Source organism: Hyperoodon ampullatus (assembly GCF_949752795.1).
Source record: "Hyperoodon ampullatus genome assembly, chromosome: 2".
Lineage (NCBI taxonomy): Eukaryota > Metazoa > Chordata > Mammalia > Artiodactyla > Ziphiidae > Hyperoodon > Hyperoodon ampullatus.
The window spans coordinates 146,878,885-146,896,751 of record NC_136915.1 but is presented as its reverse complement, the minus strand read 5'-3'; the positions used below and the strand labels follow the sequence as shown (position 1 = coordinate 146,896,751).

The following is a 17,867-nucleotide window of genomic DNA, read 5'->3' as shown; positions in this document are numbered from 1 at the left end:
GAGAAGGGAGCAGACAGGGAAGGTAAGGGTGACTGGTAGCCCATGTGTCATGAAGGAAGTCTGTTATCCTAGCTCACTCTCTGAGGGGTAGATTGGTGGGGCATCCCCAGCCCTGAGAATGGTGGCTTATCCCTCTAAGATGTTCACGGGACCAGAAAATTGAGATAAAAATGTGTTCAGAGTGGGAATAATGTAACTTAGAAACCAGTGGTGTGCTAGAGCTGGTCTGTATCAGCTCATGACAGCCAATTATTCATATTTTCAGGAATTTTACAAGCGGTTGGCATCATGATAGCAGCTGGAAATTAGCCATGGAGGGAGTATTTATGCTATAGAAATTGGAAAATGCCATATAATAAGTTTTTTCCCTGATTTCTGATAGTTAAACATTTGCCAGCATACCACTACTTATAAGACAGAATTGCTGGGGTGGGATGAACTGGGAGATTGGGGTTGACATATATACACTAATATGTATAAAACAGATAACTAATAAGAACCTGCTGTATAAAAATAAGTAAAATTAAAAAAATAAAGACAGAATCGCCCAAAGAGCGCAGGGATAGAAATTGGGCAGATCTGGTTGCAGTTTTGTCTCTGTCACTGCCACTGGGGTCACCCTGAGTAAGTACTTTACCTTCTGACTCGGAATTTCTTCATCTGTCTGTACTAAGACTTTCCTGTCTACTCCATGGGGTGTTTCGTGTCAAACGAGATAATGTATAGGACATGATTGTGAAAACTATTTACAATGCTAAATGTATTATTTTTAAGTGCTTAAATCACCTGTTATTTCAAGCTCTTAAATCACATTGGAGTGTTAATGATTGGCTCATACCACCCGTGTTTCTGAGTTTTGGGGGAGTAAACGGTATTAAATGATAACTTTGTCCCACTCTCCAGGTAGCCAGGCATAGATAGCAACAGGCTATGTGTGTGGCTTCTGTCTTTCTCCCCAGTGTGAGTGAGCACTTCTTTCCCTCTGGTTTCCCCTGGAGGCTGTGTGTATCATCTAGGTTCTCTGTGTGTGATCAGACCACTGTCAGGGAAATGGGTTTTGCAGGTAGGGTTGCTCTTCCTGCTTCTTGCCAGATCCTCTAGTCTAGCCTCTCACAACTAGACCAACCTGAAAGGGACACGGCCAGGTCTGCAATCTGGCGCCACCTGGTGGGAGCTCTGATGACATTTGGGCGGATGGGGCTTGATCCAGGGGTCACTGGCTAATACTCCACAGTGGATTGGGTGCGTTAGCCCATCTACACTTCTTCTCCATGCCAAATATTTTTATCCCCTTCTAGATATGCCCCTAGTTATTTTCTTCCTGAAACTAGCCCAGATGGATTGCTTCTTGCTAACATCTTATGATTCAGCAAGTAAATCATGAAAATGGATCAAGGATGACGAGATCAGGGTTTTAGAACAGGTTCTTCCATTGGCTAATTTTGTGACTTTTGTTGCAGCACTTATACCCTATGGGCCTCAGTGTACCATAGTAAAAGGAAAGAACTGAACTTGACTCTGTGATTTTTAACTGTGAATGCCAGGAGTAAAGAAGGGTAAGATAGTGTTTTGCAATAAAATGGAATCTTTAGTGTCAAGGATACCTGCTTTGTTTTTCTGCTAACACTTGTTGCCTGTGACAGCATCTCCATTGCCATGGCAATATGGTTGAAAGTGGTGACATCACACTGAGTTTCCATGGAGATGTGGATGCTCTCACAAACAATGTATTCCTTCACTGCTGTGTTGTGGGAAGTTCACTCTCCAAGATGCTTGCATTTCCCAACAAAATGGGATTGGAATGCAGTGGGTAGGGGGCAATTTTATTCATTTCAGCTTCAGCCACATACTGCCCTGCCTTGCTTCCTCCCGGGCTATTTTTACCACTTGTTCTGTCTTTCTCAGCACATCTATTGATTTGGCCAAATGGGGCTCAGGTACGTCTCTTTCCTTAGCTACTGTGGAGACCCTAGAACTCTAGAAGATGATTCTAATCATGAAAAATCAAGACCAGAAAAGAGGAGACTAAGGAGGCTCATTTGCCTATTTTGATGGCTAAATTCCGTTAGGGCTTAGCTGCAAACAGACCCTCTCCCCACATGGACTGCTGGGCCCATCGTGCCCACAGCCTAGACCCTCAGACTTGATACTGCTGGAGTCCTCAGGTTGTTCCTGCCCTGGGCAATGGGAAGGATGGGTCCACAGAATATTCTCAGGTACTTCTCCTTCTGTCATGGAGCTGTTGCTTGATCTCTCTCCTTGTTGATTGACCAGGGTCACATGGCCTTTATGTGGCCCTGTTATAGAGATGCGTTTCCCTCTTTCTAAATCAAATGGTGCATGAGTTTCCAGACGGTATGGAAGGAATCTCAGTTTCACTTCGAGAGAGAAACCAGCAGAAACTAAGTATGGGTCTCTCTCTCCTCCACTCCTGGCCCTGCTTTTTACTTATGAAATGTTCCCAGCTTCCTGCGCAGCTGTTGGATCTCACAGCCAAGGGCACTCAATTGATAGGCATTCTGCTGCTGGAGATGGCTGGTGAGGTCAGCTGGGCTGCACTTAAGCCCTTCTGAGGGCTGGTGGTTGGGTCTGGTTTTCCCCTCCTCCTTGAAAAGCTGAAGGCTCAGTTTGGACCATGGTATAGTTTAAAGCTTCCTCTCCCTCTCCCAGCCTGAGTCCTTTATTTGAGTGCTGGGTGAGGCTCTTTCCCCATCTCTGAGTCCCTTCTTCATGTGGTCATGGATGATGTGTCCAAGCTCCACTGGTTGTCAGTCTCCATGTTCAAATCCACCACCAATTGGTATAAAATGGAGAACTTTTCTTCTGGGTCCTGAGCCATGACCTTTGTTTTTACTTCAAACCCTCTTTTAACTCTTAGTTTGAGAGTTGAGGGTGGGGTGTGTTGCAAGGGAGACTGAATGAGATCAGAGGCTGTGGAGAGTGAAGCCATTCGGTTTAATATAACTGAATAAATGGAATATAACTGAAAAGTAACAGTTATGGAGAGCTTACTCTCTTCCAGACAATGTGCCAGGTCCAACTGGGAGACTGTGAGGTGAATACAATATGATTCTTGTTCTAAGGGAACTTAGAAAAACCCCACACTCATATCCAGACCCAGGGCAAGACTCCTCCTGGCCTGGCCCTGCCGTTACCCGCTTACTCACTAATTTCTCCCAACCTCATCCCTATAGAAGGACGTTGGTCTAGGTGATCCTCTGGCTTTGATACTGAACAATTACTAGTGCTGCGAGGGGTGTGCTTACAGTTGGTGGGCGCTGCAGTTGTAGAACTTGAACTCGGTGCCCACGAATATCTTTCCTGTCTCCTTGGATCTCAGCTGCAGCTCTAGCCCAAACCAGTCTGGAAAAAGGAAAAAAAAAGGAGAAGGTTACAAATCTGGGGAACAGTGGAGAGACTGAGGGTAAATTATTCAGCTACTCCAGGGCTCCCTTGGGGCACCGATGGTAGATGGAACCTTCTTGAATCTTCTTTCAAGAGACTCCCTTTCATCCTGCTGATGACCAGCCCATCACTGAGACCCAGACACCCCCAGCCCCCTCTTAGGGAGGAGGTAATGGATCAGATCCCACAGAGTCCCCTGCTTGGTCAAATATGTTCAGTTACTGTCAGAAATATCAGGTCACCGATATAGAATAAAAATTAAAAAAAAAAAGAAATAGCAGGACGAAATTGGGTCATCTGTAGAGATGTGGATGGATCCAGAGACTGTCATACAGAGTGAAGTAAGTCAGAAAAAGAAAAACAAATATCGTATATTAACGCATATATGTGGAACCTAGAAAAATGGTACAGATGAACCGGTTTGCAGGGCAGAAATTGAGACACAGATGTAGGGAACAAACATATGGAGACCAAAGGGGGAAAGTGGTGGGGGGGGGCGGGGGAGCGGTGTGATGAATTGGGAGATTGGGATTGACATGCATACACTGATGTGTATAAACTTGATGACTAACAAGAACCTGCTGTATAAAAACATAAATAAAATTCAAAAATTCAAAAAAAAAAAAGAAAAGAAATATCAGGTCAAAAGCCCTAAAAGCCCCCAGTTCTATGGAGAGAACCCGCTGAAAACCACTGGCTGAAGCCACTGACATTCCTCGAAGGGAAGGGAAGTCTGGAAAAAATCTTTATGCACTGTGTGCAGGCTTAACCCAAATGGGAGCAAGGGATTTCCCTCTTCCTGAATTTTGCTTTGGGGCATGACAGTTTGCTTTCAAACTCAAACAAGTTTATAAGCCCTGTTGGTGCCTGGCATAAGGAGACCTGGTCAGGCAGCTGTCAGTCAGTCTGTGCTGGTACTTGCCACCCTGTCCCCTGGGTCCTCTTCTCTTGGCCACCCTGGTAGGGCAGCTCCTAGCATATGACTCTCATGGCAGACACTTCTTACCTTGATCCAGAGGGATGACAGGGACAACCTTGGGCCCTGGTGAGATGCAGATGACCTGGCTCCCAGATACCTGTCCCTCTACCTCCGTCAGGTTCCCAAAGGCACAGGAGATGCCCGCAGACAGATCGGGAGCATCACTCACAACCAGGCTGAGCTGTGGGAGGAGCAAAGGGATGATGCTGCAGGAAGAGCCCTTGGGGTTCAGGAGACCTGGGCTCCGGGCCTGGCCCTGCCATTGCCCACTTGCTCACTCATCTCCACTGACCTCATCGATAAAGAGGCTGTTGGTCCAGGTGATCTTCTAGCTTTGACACTGAACAATTACAGTAGCACTGCGAGGGGTGTGCAGGGTCTTTATTATTAATACTATTAATGTTTCAGTCTTGTCCAGCAGCAGAAAGCACTGGGGGGAGGGGAAGGGAGGGATGCTAGGGGGAAAGGTCCCCAAACCCATCTCAGACCCAGCTCATTTTGACATGAAATCATGCAAACTTGAGAGCAAGTCATGAGCTGAGCCCTTCACAAATAAACCTTAGCCCTGGCTCGTGGGAGAACATGTATCACCAGTCTGCCGGTTTATAAGGAGTTTACTGGGTTGGCGCAAGACAGCTGGCTCCTCAGCCTGGCTGTCATTTAGGGTCTGCTTGCCAAGGTGGTGGGTTTCCTAGAGTTTCTATTCTCTGTTCCTCTCTGGCTCTCTGCCCCCCGACAGCTCCCCTAGAGTAGGGCAGTCGCCTCACAGGGAGCTTAGGGGATCAGAGGAAGGCAGGAAGTGGACACTAATGGCTCAGATGATGTCTGCTGTTTCTTAGGGTTCCAGTGATCTAGGTCAGTGGTTTGCAGGCCTTTCAAGTTTGAACGCTTTCCTTTGAATGGTAAAAATATCACAGAGTGTCAGAAGAATCTGTTGATTGAGAAATCATTTAATGGTAAAACGCTGCTCTGAATTCAGTGTACTTGGAAATGGCGTTGTACTAAGTGACCACAATATAATATCTAAGTGGTATTTGAAACAATAGGTGAGAAATGTGACTCCCAGTGGGGAGTGCCCATGAGGGTTCATGGTGACAACACCCTGTGGCCTGCAAGTGGCCAGTCCTAACGGAGGGAGGTCTCCCTTTGTCATCCCACCTGGCAGGGATTTCTTAGTCACAATGGCTATCACCTAGCCTTTCTATACGTTTGTTTGCTGCTGAATCTCTGCCCCAGTTTCGTTTCCATGGGGCTGAGAGACTTAGGTACAAACTCTGCTGTTTGTTCCCTCAGCTCCATGGGAGCCAAAACCTCCCGGTGGGGATGAATGAACGCAAGTCTTGGAAGGTTCATTAACTAATTAACATTTGTGAATGCTCATAAAACCTCCAGAATGAAATAATAGTGCAGGGCCTGAGGACATGAAGTATTTGGGGTTGCAACTCCACAGGTGGTTAAGGACCATTGTATTCTTTTTAATATTCTAAGCACATACTGTGAATTAAGTCTCAGTCTCTCTGTGTCTGCCTGTCTGTCTGTCTCTCTCAAATATACAAGCACAAAGGCAACTCCAGGTTTCTGTGAGAGACTGTATCAAGTGGACGATTGAAATACACCATATACCAAAGAATGGCATTGGATTGCATTATGTTGTAGCTGTTTGTTACTAAATGCAAAATCTAGATTTACAAAACAGATCAATAGGTAATACATTTGCAAGGGGCATGGCGAAAGACTAGGCCCTTTACAATAAGAGTTATCATAGTTTTCCTACAAATATTAAGTTTCCTCGGAGCATTTAAAGTGTGAGCCATTTACATTGTGCAAGTGTTAAAGGAACACACCCACACTTGTGCCGGTCCCACACCCCACCCCTCCAACCTTCCGGATGAGTTTACTCACCAGCCGGCTGTGCTCAGACACTGAGATGCTGCTGGGATGCACCTCGAGGCTCATGCACTGGCTGATGCTGGCAGCAAATCGATTAGGTTCCCAGGCCCGCTGGCACTTGTCCCTGCGGGAGCACCTGTCACAAACACAGATTCACAAGAGGTCAGGCCTCTGAGATCCATCTGTTTGAGGCTCCAGGGTCCCCTGAAGGTAAGTGAGAAGGCTTTGCTGCTCTGAGGCCTGTGTCCGTCTTCTCATGACAACATTCACTTATCCCAGAGGGCCTGGTGACTCCCAGATGGTCTCTATTGCAGTTAAAGTCAGACTAAGAGAAGTGGGATCGACCGCCAACACAAGAGATGCGGTTAAGACATAAAAAATAGCTCTAGGGCTTCCCTGGTGGCGCAGTGGTTAAGAGTCCGCCTGCTGAGGCAGGGGACACGGGTTCGTGCCCCAGGCTGGGAAGATCCCACATGCCGCAGAGCGGCTGGGCCCGTGAGCCATGGCCGCTGGGCCTGCGCGTCTGGAGCCTGTGCTCCGCAACGAGAGAGGCCACAACAGTGAGATAGCTCTAGATGGGCAGCACCTTTACTGGAAGCTCAGTGAGAGAGGGAGGGAAGGTTGGGGACGTGAGAAGTAGCAGGCAAGAGGCTAAAAATGTGAACTCTGGAGCCATGATGCCTGGGCTCTAACCCCAGATCTACAGCCTACTAGCTGTGGCCCCTTGGACAAGTTCCTTAATCTCTCCATGCCTCAGTTCCCCCAACTGTAGAATGCCGAGGCCAATGATGATAATATACTACCTCATAGGCTTGCTGTAAGCGTTAAACGAGCTAGTGTTTAGAAAATGGCCTGTTCTTAGCCCTTCTAAGAACAATGTTAATGAAGATGATTCTGAATATTATTATTCTCCTCCAGGGATATTTAAAAACCTGGACAGGGTCTTAGCTGTGTGGGACAGCATGCATGTCATCTTGTGGCTGGTTTCATGACTCTCTGAAGGCAGGGGCCATGTTTTATGCATTGAGCTATTCTACCTGTCCATGGTATATTTTCAATAAATGTTTGTGGTGAGAAAGAGAGAGACAGACAGGGAGTCGCAGGCAGGGTTGCCCCAGTCAGAAGGCATGTGTGGCCGCTTCTCCTCACATCTTCATCTCTGGTTCTTGGCTTCTCTGCCTACAGCAGCAGGTGGGCACTGCGACGCCTGCACACAGGGACATCTGGTGGCCACTTAAATCACGTGGGAACACGCTCCACGGCTGGTGCTTCTCCAACCAAAGAGCCACTGGGGACACTACAAGATTCCACAACCAGGCTGAGATTCCCACCCGAGCTCCCCTCCCCCCCGAAGTCCCTCCCCACTCTTCCTTTCCAGGCACATAATGGATCTAAATATGAATGCTGTCAAAGAAAAGAATTATTGAGGTTTAAGTGAATCCTTAAGATAGCTCTAAAGTGAGCTCTTGACTGGAGCCTTTATCTCATTGACTCACTGAAATGGCTCTTTTTTATCATACTATTTATGGCAACAGCCCTAACAGAGATAAATAGCCTCTGAGACAATAACACACTTGCAAGAGCAAGGCATACAGAAGAGACAGGAAGGTTTCAAATCCCCCCAGACCCAGAGGCTCTCTAGCAATTTCTCTCAGGCCTCTGCCTCCATTAACATCCAGTGTGTGGGCCTGGCAGCTGGGGTCATCCATCCACTCATTCCTCTTACCCAGGCAGGCGGATGGTGACAGGTGGGAGGGCACTGCCGGAGGGGCTGGTGAAGATGAGAGGGACCAGAAGAAGAGAAACCTCTGGGTATAACCTGGAGGAAGCTTGCTCCCCATGTGCTCTTGGCAAACAGAGCTGCTGGAAGGAGAGGTGTGCCCTGGCAGGTGAGGACAGGGAAGGAGCTCAGACGGCAGAGGAAATCTGAGACTATCTTCATGTGGTCCGGTCATTCTAGGAGCCCCCGCTGACCTGGCCCAGGAGGATGACGGGGTGGTCTGGGGCCTCCAGGAGACTTGGACATCGAGGCTAGACTGGCAGGGAGAGCAGGGAGTGGGTAGTATGGCCGGATCTACCCACCGCACAGTGAGAGGGCAGGTAGCCCAGGACAAGGCATGAAGCTGGGAGTGGCTGTCAGATTCTGTGGAGAAAGAAATCCTCTTGAGGTGAGAGAGCCTTCTGGCTGTCAGGCCAGCCTCACTGAAGGGAACCCAAGTGTAGCCACCTTTGCCATTCTGGGGGCATAGCGGGAGCAGCGTCAGTTTCTTTACCACTGGTCTGACCTAAATGGCGCCTCACTGTCCGGGTTCTGGTGAGAGCATTTCTGGCAAAACTTTTGGGGGGAGGCCCTTACCTCTAAATCTAAGCAGGGAACTCAGTATCTGTGGGCTCCAATCCAGTCCGGATTTGGCATCTGTGAGGTGCCCGCTTCCCTCCCTCCCTCCATAGCCCTCCCAACACCTGCTGCAGAGGCTGGAAGCCAAGAGCTATTGTGCAGGACCCTGAACTCTGGCCCTCCGCCTCCGCCTCCACCCTAAACTCTGCACATTTTATGGGGATGCTTTGCCGGCTGGCACGGAGCCAAGGAGTTTCCAACTCCACTGGGGAAGAGAATTCCCAGCCAGCTCCTGCCTTTGGAGTGTTCACCCTCTCCTCTCCCTCTGGGGCACTTCGAATTAGGAAGTTTAAGTGCGATTTTGCATTTCTATTGAGCTGGTATTCAATGGCAGGGGATGTATCTGAATAGGGATGTGAGGCCAGTTGGAGTGAGATGCAGACTTCTTGGAATCAGGAATTAATGAGGCCAGAAGGGTCCTCCCGAGGCTTCTGCGTCCATAACAATTATTTTGACTTGTGTAGCTTATCCTGAGCTTCCTTATTGCCAAAGTATTTATTATTTCATTTAATCCTCACAGTTCACCTGCGAGGTAGGCATTATCCCTATTTAGCGATGGGGAAATGGAGGTCCACAGTTGTCAGTGGACCATCCTGGGTCACACAGCAGCTAACTGGAGTCCAAGCTTCCCAACTCTAGTGCAAACTCCAGGAAGGAGGCACCTCGTTCAGGCTACACTGAGGAGGTTCTTGGGAAACCTAGAGATTCTACAACTTCCCCTGTGAGCTCTTCCAACACCACTACCCTTCCCTGTAGAAAAGGTACAGACTTCAGAGCAGCTGGCCTGGGGGGAGGGGGTGGGGGATCAGATCTTGGAGGTGAAATGAAAAACAGAGAGGCAGAGGCACTGCACTTAGACAGCAGGCCCACCCGTGGCCTCTTTTCCTCTTCCTGTTCTCAGCACTCCAACCACGATGAGAATTACTGCTCAGAAGAGGGAAATTCCTCTCTCCCTACAAACTGATGTCACATCCTTCATCAACACTCCCAGGAAAGTACCTGGATTTCTGCATTCCAGGTTTTTTCCAGAATGTTCCAAACTTACATGTTGTGCAGGGCACACCAGCCACAGTGAGGGTCCCCCGAGCTCAGGCACTCCCCACAAGTTGTGTACTGTTCACAGGATTCCACAGGGACCCTGGTGATCTGGCCAAGAGGGAAAAGAGAGCAGGTTAGATCGGGGAGTAATGCCTCGAAGAGGTGTGCTCAGACTCAACTACACCTAACCACACTTGCACTGTCACCACCCCTAACAGGTGACAATGGGGGTGTGTGTGTGAATCGGTGGCCTCAGTGTTCTCATCTGTTTGCCCCGCACGAGGCAGGTACAGCTAACAAGCCCCAGGCTTCTTGCATTTGCTGGAGGTGGAAGCAAATCCTCCAGTTTCTCTTTTCCTGCACTAAAGTCCTCTGGAGAGCTGGGCCTGCTCCTGGCAAAGGCTGAAAATGGTTAACTCTGTTGAAAGGCTATTGAGTGCCACCAACTCGTCTCTGAAGAGCTTTCAGCTGGGCTTGGGCTGAGACATCCTGCCTGCACAGAAAACCTTTAAAAAGGGAGAGAAGGAGAAACTTTCCCTATCAAATAATATTCATCTAATGGCATGGTCTTTTTACATCCAACCAAACATACCACCTGGATCCAATTATCCCATTCTCTGATGCCTGCATTCAGTTTCTTTAGTAAATCTCCCATCCTTTGAAAAGTCTGGCTAAATGGGAACAGAGATGAGCTGCCTGTCTTGCTGGGGAAAGTGGGAATGTACAGATCAAGCCCCTGCCCCCCAGAGGATGTGGCCTCCTCCTGGCTTCCAGGTGGGGCCCTGCAGGGACACGAGCCGGGCCTGTTTGGTCATGACTCACCCTTACCTGCTCAGCGGGTGTGACATTAAGGCCAGGCAAAGGGTCAGAAGATTGAAGTCTTGCATTTGGTATGTCCTAGGTATCTGTTGCTGGCTGGGGCTGGAGGCTGTTGGCCTGGGAGTGGGATCTCATTTGTTAGGGCAGAGAGGTCCCCCACCTACTGGATGTGCGAACCCAAGTGGAAACACAACCTGTGGTCCAGCGGCACAGTGGTCTGCCTCTAGCAGGGGGACAAAGGATCTGATGGAGATGCCTTCACAGCATGCTCCTGAGAGGCTCGGGATGGAGTCTAACACTGCTCACCCGGCAACTGTTTATCAAATGTCACTATGAGAGGCTCCGGTGCTGCGTGATAGAGAAACAGCAGCGAACAGGACACAGATCCTGCCCCCCGCAGAAGAGCACACAGCCCAGCAGGAGTTGATAATTACAAACGGAGACCTGCTCTACACTGTGCTCAACATCCACTGCAGGCAATAGGTATGTGCCCTGGGGGCCTTGGCAGCTTAAAGGAGGGCCGTCCAGCACAACCTGTCTGGAGGAAGGGGCCAGCCTGTCTGGAGGAAGGGACCAGCCGAGTAAGGGTGAATCAGGGTAACAGTGGGCCCAATGCAGATGCCTGGAAGGGCATTCCTAGCTGAGAGATTATCACGAACGAAAGTAATCATGGGGCTTCCCTCGTGGCGCAGTGGTTGAGAGTCCGCCTGCCGATGCAGGGGACACGGGTTCGTGTCCCAGTCTGGGAAGATCCCACATGCCGCGGGGCGGCTGGGCCCGTGAGCCATGGCCGCTGAGCCTGCGCGTCCGGAGCCTGTGCTCTGCAACGGGAGAGGCCACAACAGTGAGAGGCCCGCGTACCGCAAAAAAAAAAAAGTAATCATGGCTAAGTTCAGCCTAACTCAAGTGTGGAGTGTATACTGGATGGGCGGGCTGAGAGATGAGGCTGGTGGCGTGTAACCAGGGGCCAGACAACGAAAGGTCTTGGGTACCAGCCCCAGGAGCCTTCCTTCTCTCTGTTGGGTGCCCCCCACACCCGCTCATTCTCCCCACATCCTAAACACTTAACATTCTGAATTACAAAGCTTTTCTCTGAGTGATGTGATCAGCTTTAAGCATCCCTAACTTCCCTTTAATAATAAAAATACAAAATGCAGAAAGCATAAATATAAAATCTTGCAATTCAGTGAAAACATTGATATTCTAAATGGAGGTGGGGGAGTAGCTGATTTGAAATAGTTCATGCGGAATAGGTCCGAGGGTTGAATTGACTCTATGTCCAATATGACCTGACAGGGTGATGTCATAGCTAAAGGGGCTAATTCGATCATGGGCTGCATTCATGGACATGGTGTCAGGATGGAGATGACCTGAGTTCCCAGCTCAGGTCTTTGCAACCTGCTCTAAGAGGAGGGTTGCTCAACCAGAGAAACTTTCCAGAGGGTGGTCACGATGGGGTGGGACCCAGGTGTGGCATCGGAGGTACAGCCGATAGACCTGTATGTTTATTTAGGTCAAAGATGTTGAATGTCAAGGTGGCCGTGGAAGCTATCTGTCACTGTTTGAAGGGCGGCAGCGTGGCTGCAATAAGGCTCATGGGTGAAAAGTTCCAGGAAAGCTCGACAGAAGAAAGTCAAGGTTGTCCACCAGTGCAACAGACCTGGCTTCCAGCACGGACTCCCTTCCGTGGGACGTGTAAGCAGAGTCAAGGTGACATGTGTCTGGGAGGCTGTGGAAGGTATTTCTGCCCCCAAAGGAAGGCTGTCCCTAGTCCTTCTAACTCTGACATATAGGATTCTATTTCCCACAGTTTGCCTGACTCCTTCCTGAGCCTGTTCATTTCTGTCCTGAATGACTTGGACAGTTCTAAGATCCAGCCACGCCACTAGCCACTGATAGCACCCCACATCAAGGAGCAACCATTGACCCCTGACTCATGTCCTGTGATTCCTACCAGAAGCACCTTTCCGGCAGGTGCCTGCCAGACGCTCTCCCAGCATGCCTCTCCCGGGCCTGGGACTCTCAGCGCTTCAGGATATCTGTGACCCTAGCCACCTGGGGGGCTTCCGCCAGCCCCCTCCAACCCGCCCTCGGAAGGCCTGAGAGCCGCAGCCCAGTGCCCGGCCTCCCTTTCCTGGGTTTCGGGATCCGTGTGAGTGATGTCTGCATCTGGCTGGAAATTAAAACAACTGTCTGCATTGCATTCGGCCCGTCTGTCAAAACACAGCCCAGCTCTCAGCAGCTGGGGAAGGGGGCCCTGAATGGGAGCAGTGTCTCCAGCAACAAAGCCCACTTTCACGCCAAGTGCCGCAGAGATAGTGAGAAGCCTGTTCTTCTCCAAACGTGAAACCAACAGCACAACTATTTTTCCTGTTTCCTGGGCCCTCCTGGTGGGAATTTTTTTTTTTTAATACACTGAGTTGAAGAGCAAAGTGAAACAGGAAACTTATAAGGGGGGTGGTTCCTAAAATTTGAATTATTCTCTTCTCAAAGATCTAACAGCCATATGCAAACCATAGGAAAGAAATGTCACAGGGACTGGAGGAAGGCCCTCAAAGTCAGGTGTTTCCATGGATGCTCTGTCTTTCCTATAATCATGTGTTTCTGTATTCATTCATCAACGCATATTCATAGATCGTGTCCTAGAGAAAGGCCAGTGCTGGGCACTTTAGGGGAATAAAATCAACAGCAGCATTAAAACACAGCCATCACCTTCAAGTTGCAAACAAACCAGCAATAAAAACAAGAAAAGTGATGTGTGTTCTAAGAGAGGTATTGAAACAGGGCTGAGGCAATTCAGAGCAAAGAAAATACTACTTCTACGTCTGCGTCGTCCAATGTATGGGCGCGTGTGGTCACCGGCATCTGGAATGGGGTTAGTTCGAATTCTAGTCCTTAGAGATGTGCTCTAAGGACACCGGGGATGTTGATGGTTGAGCACGGAAAACAAGAATGTAAAATAGCACAGTAATAATTTTTTATTGACACGTGTTGAAAAGATAAAAATTTAGTAAATATTGAGTTAAATAAAATCTACTATTAATTTCAACTGTCTCTTCTTACTTTTTAAAATATGGCTGCTGGAAAAGTTAAAATTACGTGTGTAGCTGTGTGGATGGTGCTCTAGATGGGAGTCCCAGGAAGGCTTTGTAAGGGATGTGGCCTGGGTCTGGGTCTTCAAGGGTGAACAATATTTATACAGATGAAAAGCGTCCCAGGTGGAAAGAACCACATGAGCAAACATAGGAAAGCAGAGTTTCTTCAGAAAACGTTGCATGAGGGTGAAGAGTGATGGGTATAAATCTGGAAAGGCAGTTTTGGGTTAACTTGGGAAGGACGCAGAAGGCCACAGAGCTGGAATACATGATGTCTGTAAGCTCTCCAGCCTGTCACTCCTTGGCCAAAAGAATGTCCTCCATGAAGAGGCAGCCTGAGTTCTCAGACCAACATCCTTGGCATTACCTGTGAGCTTAAGGGGCATAAAAATCCAGAGTCCACTGGGTTAGAACTTCTGGGATGGGGCGGGGCCTGAGAAATGGTTCCAACAAGCTCTCCAGGTGATTCTTCCGAGAACCACTGGTAAATGTGACCTCGTGTCTTGGGAAAGCTTTTTAAGTGTCAGGCCCTGGGGCCATGAAGAAATAGAATCAAACTCTGCCTAGGGACTATGAAAGGAACTAGTGGAAGGAACTAGACTGACTCAGGGGGAGGAGAGATGGAGGTTAGCCTGGGGACTGCTTTATAGCCAGGGAGAAATTGGTTCTAATATCTCTGAGTCTATGGAGGCCCTGAAAGACCAAGTTCAAACTTCTGGGGTCAGGGGCCACTTCACTCTGCAGCAGGCGAAGGCGGGCACTTGCTCTAGGACCTGGTGGGTGGGGGAGGATGGGGAGGGGATGGGCATTGTCCCGGGAAGCTGGAGAAGGCAAGGGAGCTTCTCCTGGAGAGTGTCCACCGTGTCAGGCGGCTTTGTCAGGGCTGACTCAGAGTTTAATGGGACACTCAGTGACACTTTAATTAGTGTTTGTTTATTATGACTGCGCTTTAATTATGCCTGAGGCTCCCCCCCCACCCCTGCTCCGAGTGCTGGGATCTGAGGGTGGCTGTGTCGGCAGAGGAGTGTGGTGGTGAGGTGCCTCCGATGGAGGACGCCTCTCTCCCGCCTGCCTCCACCGCCTTCTCCCCAGGACCAGGGGACCACTCCGCACTGGATTCCCCCCGCACGCTTGGCATTCTTCTCCGCTTGATCTTATGTCTTGTAATTACACCTCTAATGAATATAACTGTCTGATTAAGTCATTTACTGAAGAAACACTCTTCATGAAAGGTGACTCATACTGTGTTCTGGTCTCCTCTGATCCCGGGGCCCCTCATCTCCAGTGCCTCCCTTGGCCTCAGTCTGTGGGGCTGACGTACGTGGGAAGGGCTCAGCAGGGGTGCAGAGTTCGGAGTGGTTCTCTCCCCCACCCAACTCCCTCCCCTTTAAGCACACTGGTCAGCCCACGGGGTGCAGCGCCCCACACAGCAAGGGATGTGATATCAGATTATCATCGGCTGTGGGGACGAATCACCAAGGGAACTGCTGAAACCATCCTCCTTCCTGAAGATGTTGAAGGACAGGGCACACCCATAGGGCTTGGACTACCCAGGGTGAGGTCCAGAAGGCCTCTGTGGCCCTGGTAGTTACTATCAGCCTGGAGAGTTACTACCATCAGGTGCAAACCCACCACTCTTCAGAGAAGAGTTCCCCAATGGTGGACCGAGGGACAGGAGCCCTTTGGTGCGTAAACCTGGGGAAAGAGAATCAAGGTTGTATCTCTGCCACCCTGTGTGGATGCCTAGAAGGAGCCACCTTGGTTCTGAGAATCTGGGGGCAACTATCAGAGAAGCAGCTGAGTTGAAAGCAGAACAACACAGAGGATTCTGACCATGGGCTGTGACTGGGTGCCATGTGGTCCTTCAGTATTTACAGAGCATTTATGTTGTGTTAAGCTCTCCATTAGGCATCGGGCGACATTCTCTGTCCCCCCGGAGCCCATGGTTTGGCTGAGGACAAAGGAAACAGGATCATCTTAATACGGTAGAATAGATGCCGCAATAGAGGTATAATCAAGGGACAGTCGTGGCTCAAAGAACATAGCTTGGAGGTTCTCCTCAGGGAGCTTTGGCATGGGCTCTCTGTTCTAGAGGCTGAAGGATTCCTTTGCAGTCATGCAAGAGAGAGAGGGAGAGAGGGAAGGAATAAGGGAAAGCTGTTCCCCAGGCTGGTAGGGCCCCTTGAGGTCAGAGCATTTAATCCCCTGCTTCTCTGGAATCTGCTCCCCCCTGCCAGATGGTACACCTGTCCCCACATGTGTCCCCTGCCTCCTGACACAAGGAAAGAAACAGTGGCCTTCTCAGTGGCTGAGAGCCAGGTGGCAGGGGGTGGGAAGTGACGCAGCCTGGGTGGAAGCATGCAGTTGGCCTGAGCTACAGCCTCCTGGTCCCCAGGGCCCAGAGCAAAGTGCCTGGCAGCTGAAACGCAACTGGCTCCCCACACCTCTTTCCTTTCCTTTGTATCTTCTCTTGGTGGTCCCTCCCTGCCAGCCCAGCCTCTCTCCCCTTGGAGTTTGTAGGGTCTTACACCCAGTTTCTCCTCTTTTTCCCAAACCAGATCTGTTTTCAAGAAGCAATCTGATGCTCATTTGCATTCACAGCTGAGGGCAGACTGACGGGAAGCCCCACCAGGGCTCGTGTGCGGGATGAGCTCCAAGGTACAATCACAACAGACGCCATGCCCAGAGAGGGTTTTCGCACTTTCTGAGTGCTTTCACACCCCTTATCTCATTTGATCTGCACAGCTCCCTGGGGAGGAAGGGAGGTTAGGGATCCATTTGTTCCACCAGGAAATAGAGGCACCCAAAGGGCTGGCTTAACCCTGGGCTCTGTCTCACAGTGAGTGGAGGTGGCCAGCTGCAGCGCATCCTTGTGGCCCGTGGTGGTGACATGTCATAAGGGATCTTTCTGAGGAAAGGAGGGACGGGGGTTCAGGGGTTAGTTCCAGGAGATGGAGCTGGGGCCAGAGCAGGATTCAGTAGGCGGGAAGCAATCAGAGGGCAGGTGAGGCTTTGGTTTCTCTGACTCCACTGCTCCTAGGAGCTGGCCAGTGCCCAGCAGTTGTTACCTATTCCCATGGGTGGTGGGAGGAGTCTCTCTCTTTTTTTTTTTTTTTTTTTTTTTTTTTTTGCGGTACGCGGGCCTCTCACTGCTGTGGCCTCTCCCTTTGCAGAGCGCAGGCTCCGGACGCGCAGGCTCAGCGGCCATGGCTCACGGGCCCAGCCGCTCCGCAGCATGTGGAATCCTCCCGGACCGGGGCACGAACCCGTGTCCTCTGCATCGGCAGGCAGACTCTTAACCACTGTGCCACCAGGGAAGCCCTGGGAGGAGTCTCTCTTCACCGCTTACCCCGAATCTTGTCAGCCCTGTGGCGAACAGGTACAACCAGCACCGGGAGGTCTGAGAGCTTAGGGTTCTGCCTTCCCTGGACACCCGATGGGGCCAGGGTTCACAGTCCTCACAGGGAGAGGAACATGGGCTAGATGGTCAGGGAGGCCAGGCCAAGGCCCCAGCCCTGGTCAGTTTCTCTCAGGCACCCAAGCCAAAGTGGACCCTCTGGGAACAGGCCAGGCTCCCCTGGCTCTGGACGTGCCTCACACTATGGCCCCTTTGAGTCAGCAAGACTCCACAGAATAATACCTGCATCCTCTCTCCTATCCTTTACAGGCAAAGAGCTGACTGTCAACTGGATGCCTGAAACAGCATCTTAATCTAATTCTCCCCCGCTGGGTGTGCTTGGGGGCAGAAGTGAGATCGCCTCCTTGGATCTGCTCTCCAGGGATAGGGGGAGAAGCGAGGGGGACTGCGGCCTCCTGCCTGGCACCACCTCCCTCTGAGCCGGGCAGTTGCCTGAGTTTGTTCAAGGGAATGAAGCAGCAGGAACGATAATGATAGTGGCCGTTTATCCTGCACCTACTGCACGCCAGGCACTTTCCCTATGTCACCTCACCTAATCCTTACATCAGCCTTGCAGGCGAGGGATTAGGCCCACCTTACTTATTAAAAAACTGAGTCTTGGGTTAAACAAACTGCCCAAGTTGCATGCCTTGTAGGTGGCGGAAACAGAACTGGAGTCCAGGTTCATCCGACTCCCAGGTTGAGGTGGTGCGGTGGAGGCACAGGCAGCAGTAAGGAAAGGCCCCTCTCCTGGGGCTGCCCCCAAGGGCGGGCTGTCAGGGTCCCCTTGCTTTCTCCTGGATGTCAGGGCCCAGCCGCTGTAACTACGCTCCCTTCCTGACCACT

General features: G+C 50.3%; 1 protein-coding gene across 1 annotated transcript in view; it reads right to left on the bottom strand.

Annotated features, from left to right (window-relative positions):
- The window catches only part of PLXNA2 (plexin A2), a 194,071-nt gene that overhangs the window by 68,883 nt on the left and 107,321 nt on the right, over positions 1-17,867 (bottom strand). Inside the window, exons 4-7 of the mRNA XM_079726138.1 lie at positions 9,718-9,818; positions 6,287-6,410; positions 4,412-4,565; positions 3,267-3,363 (exon numbers count right to left, since the gene is read on the bottom strand). Coding sequence (XP_079582264.1) covers positions 3,267-3,363; positions 4,412-4,565; positions 6,287-6,410; positions 9,718-9,818 — 476 coding nt within the window. The remainder of the gene's footprint in view (positions 1-3,266; positions 3,364-4,411; positions 4,566-6,286; positions 6,411-9,717; positions 9,819-17,867) is intronic.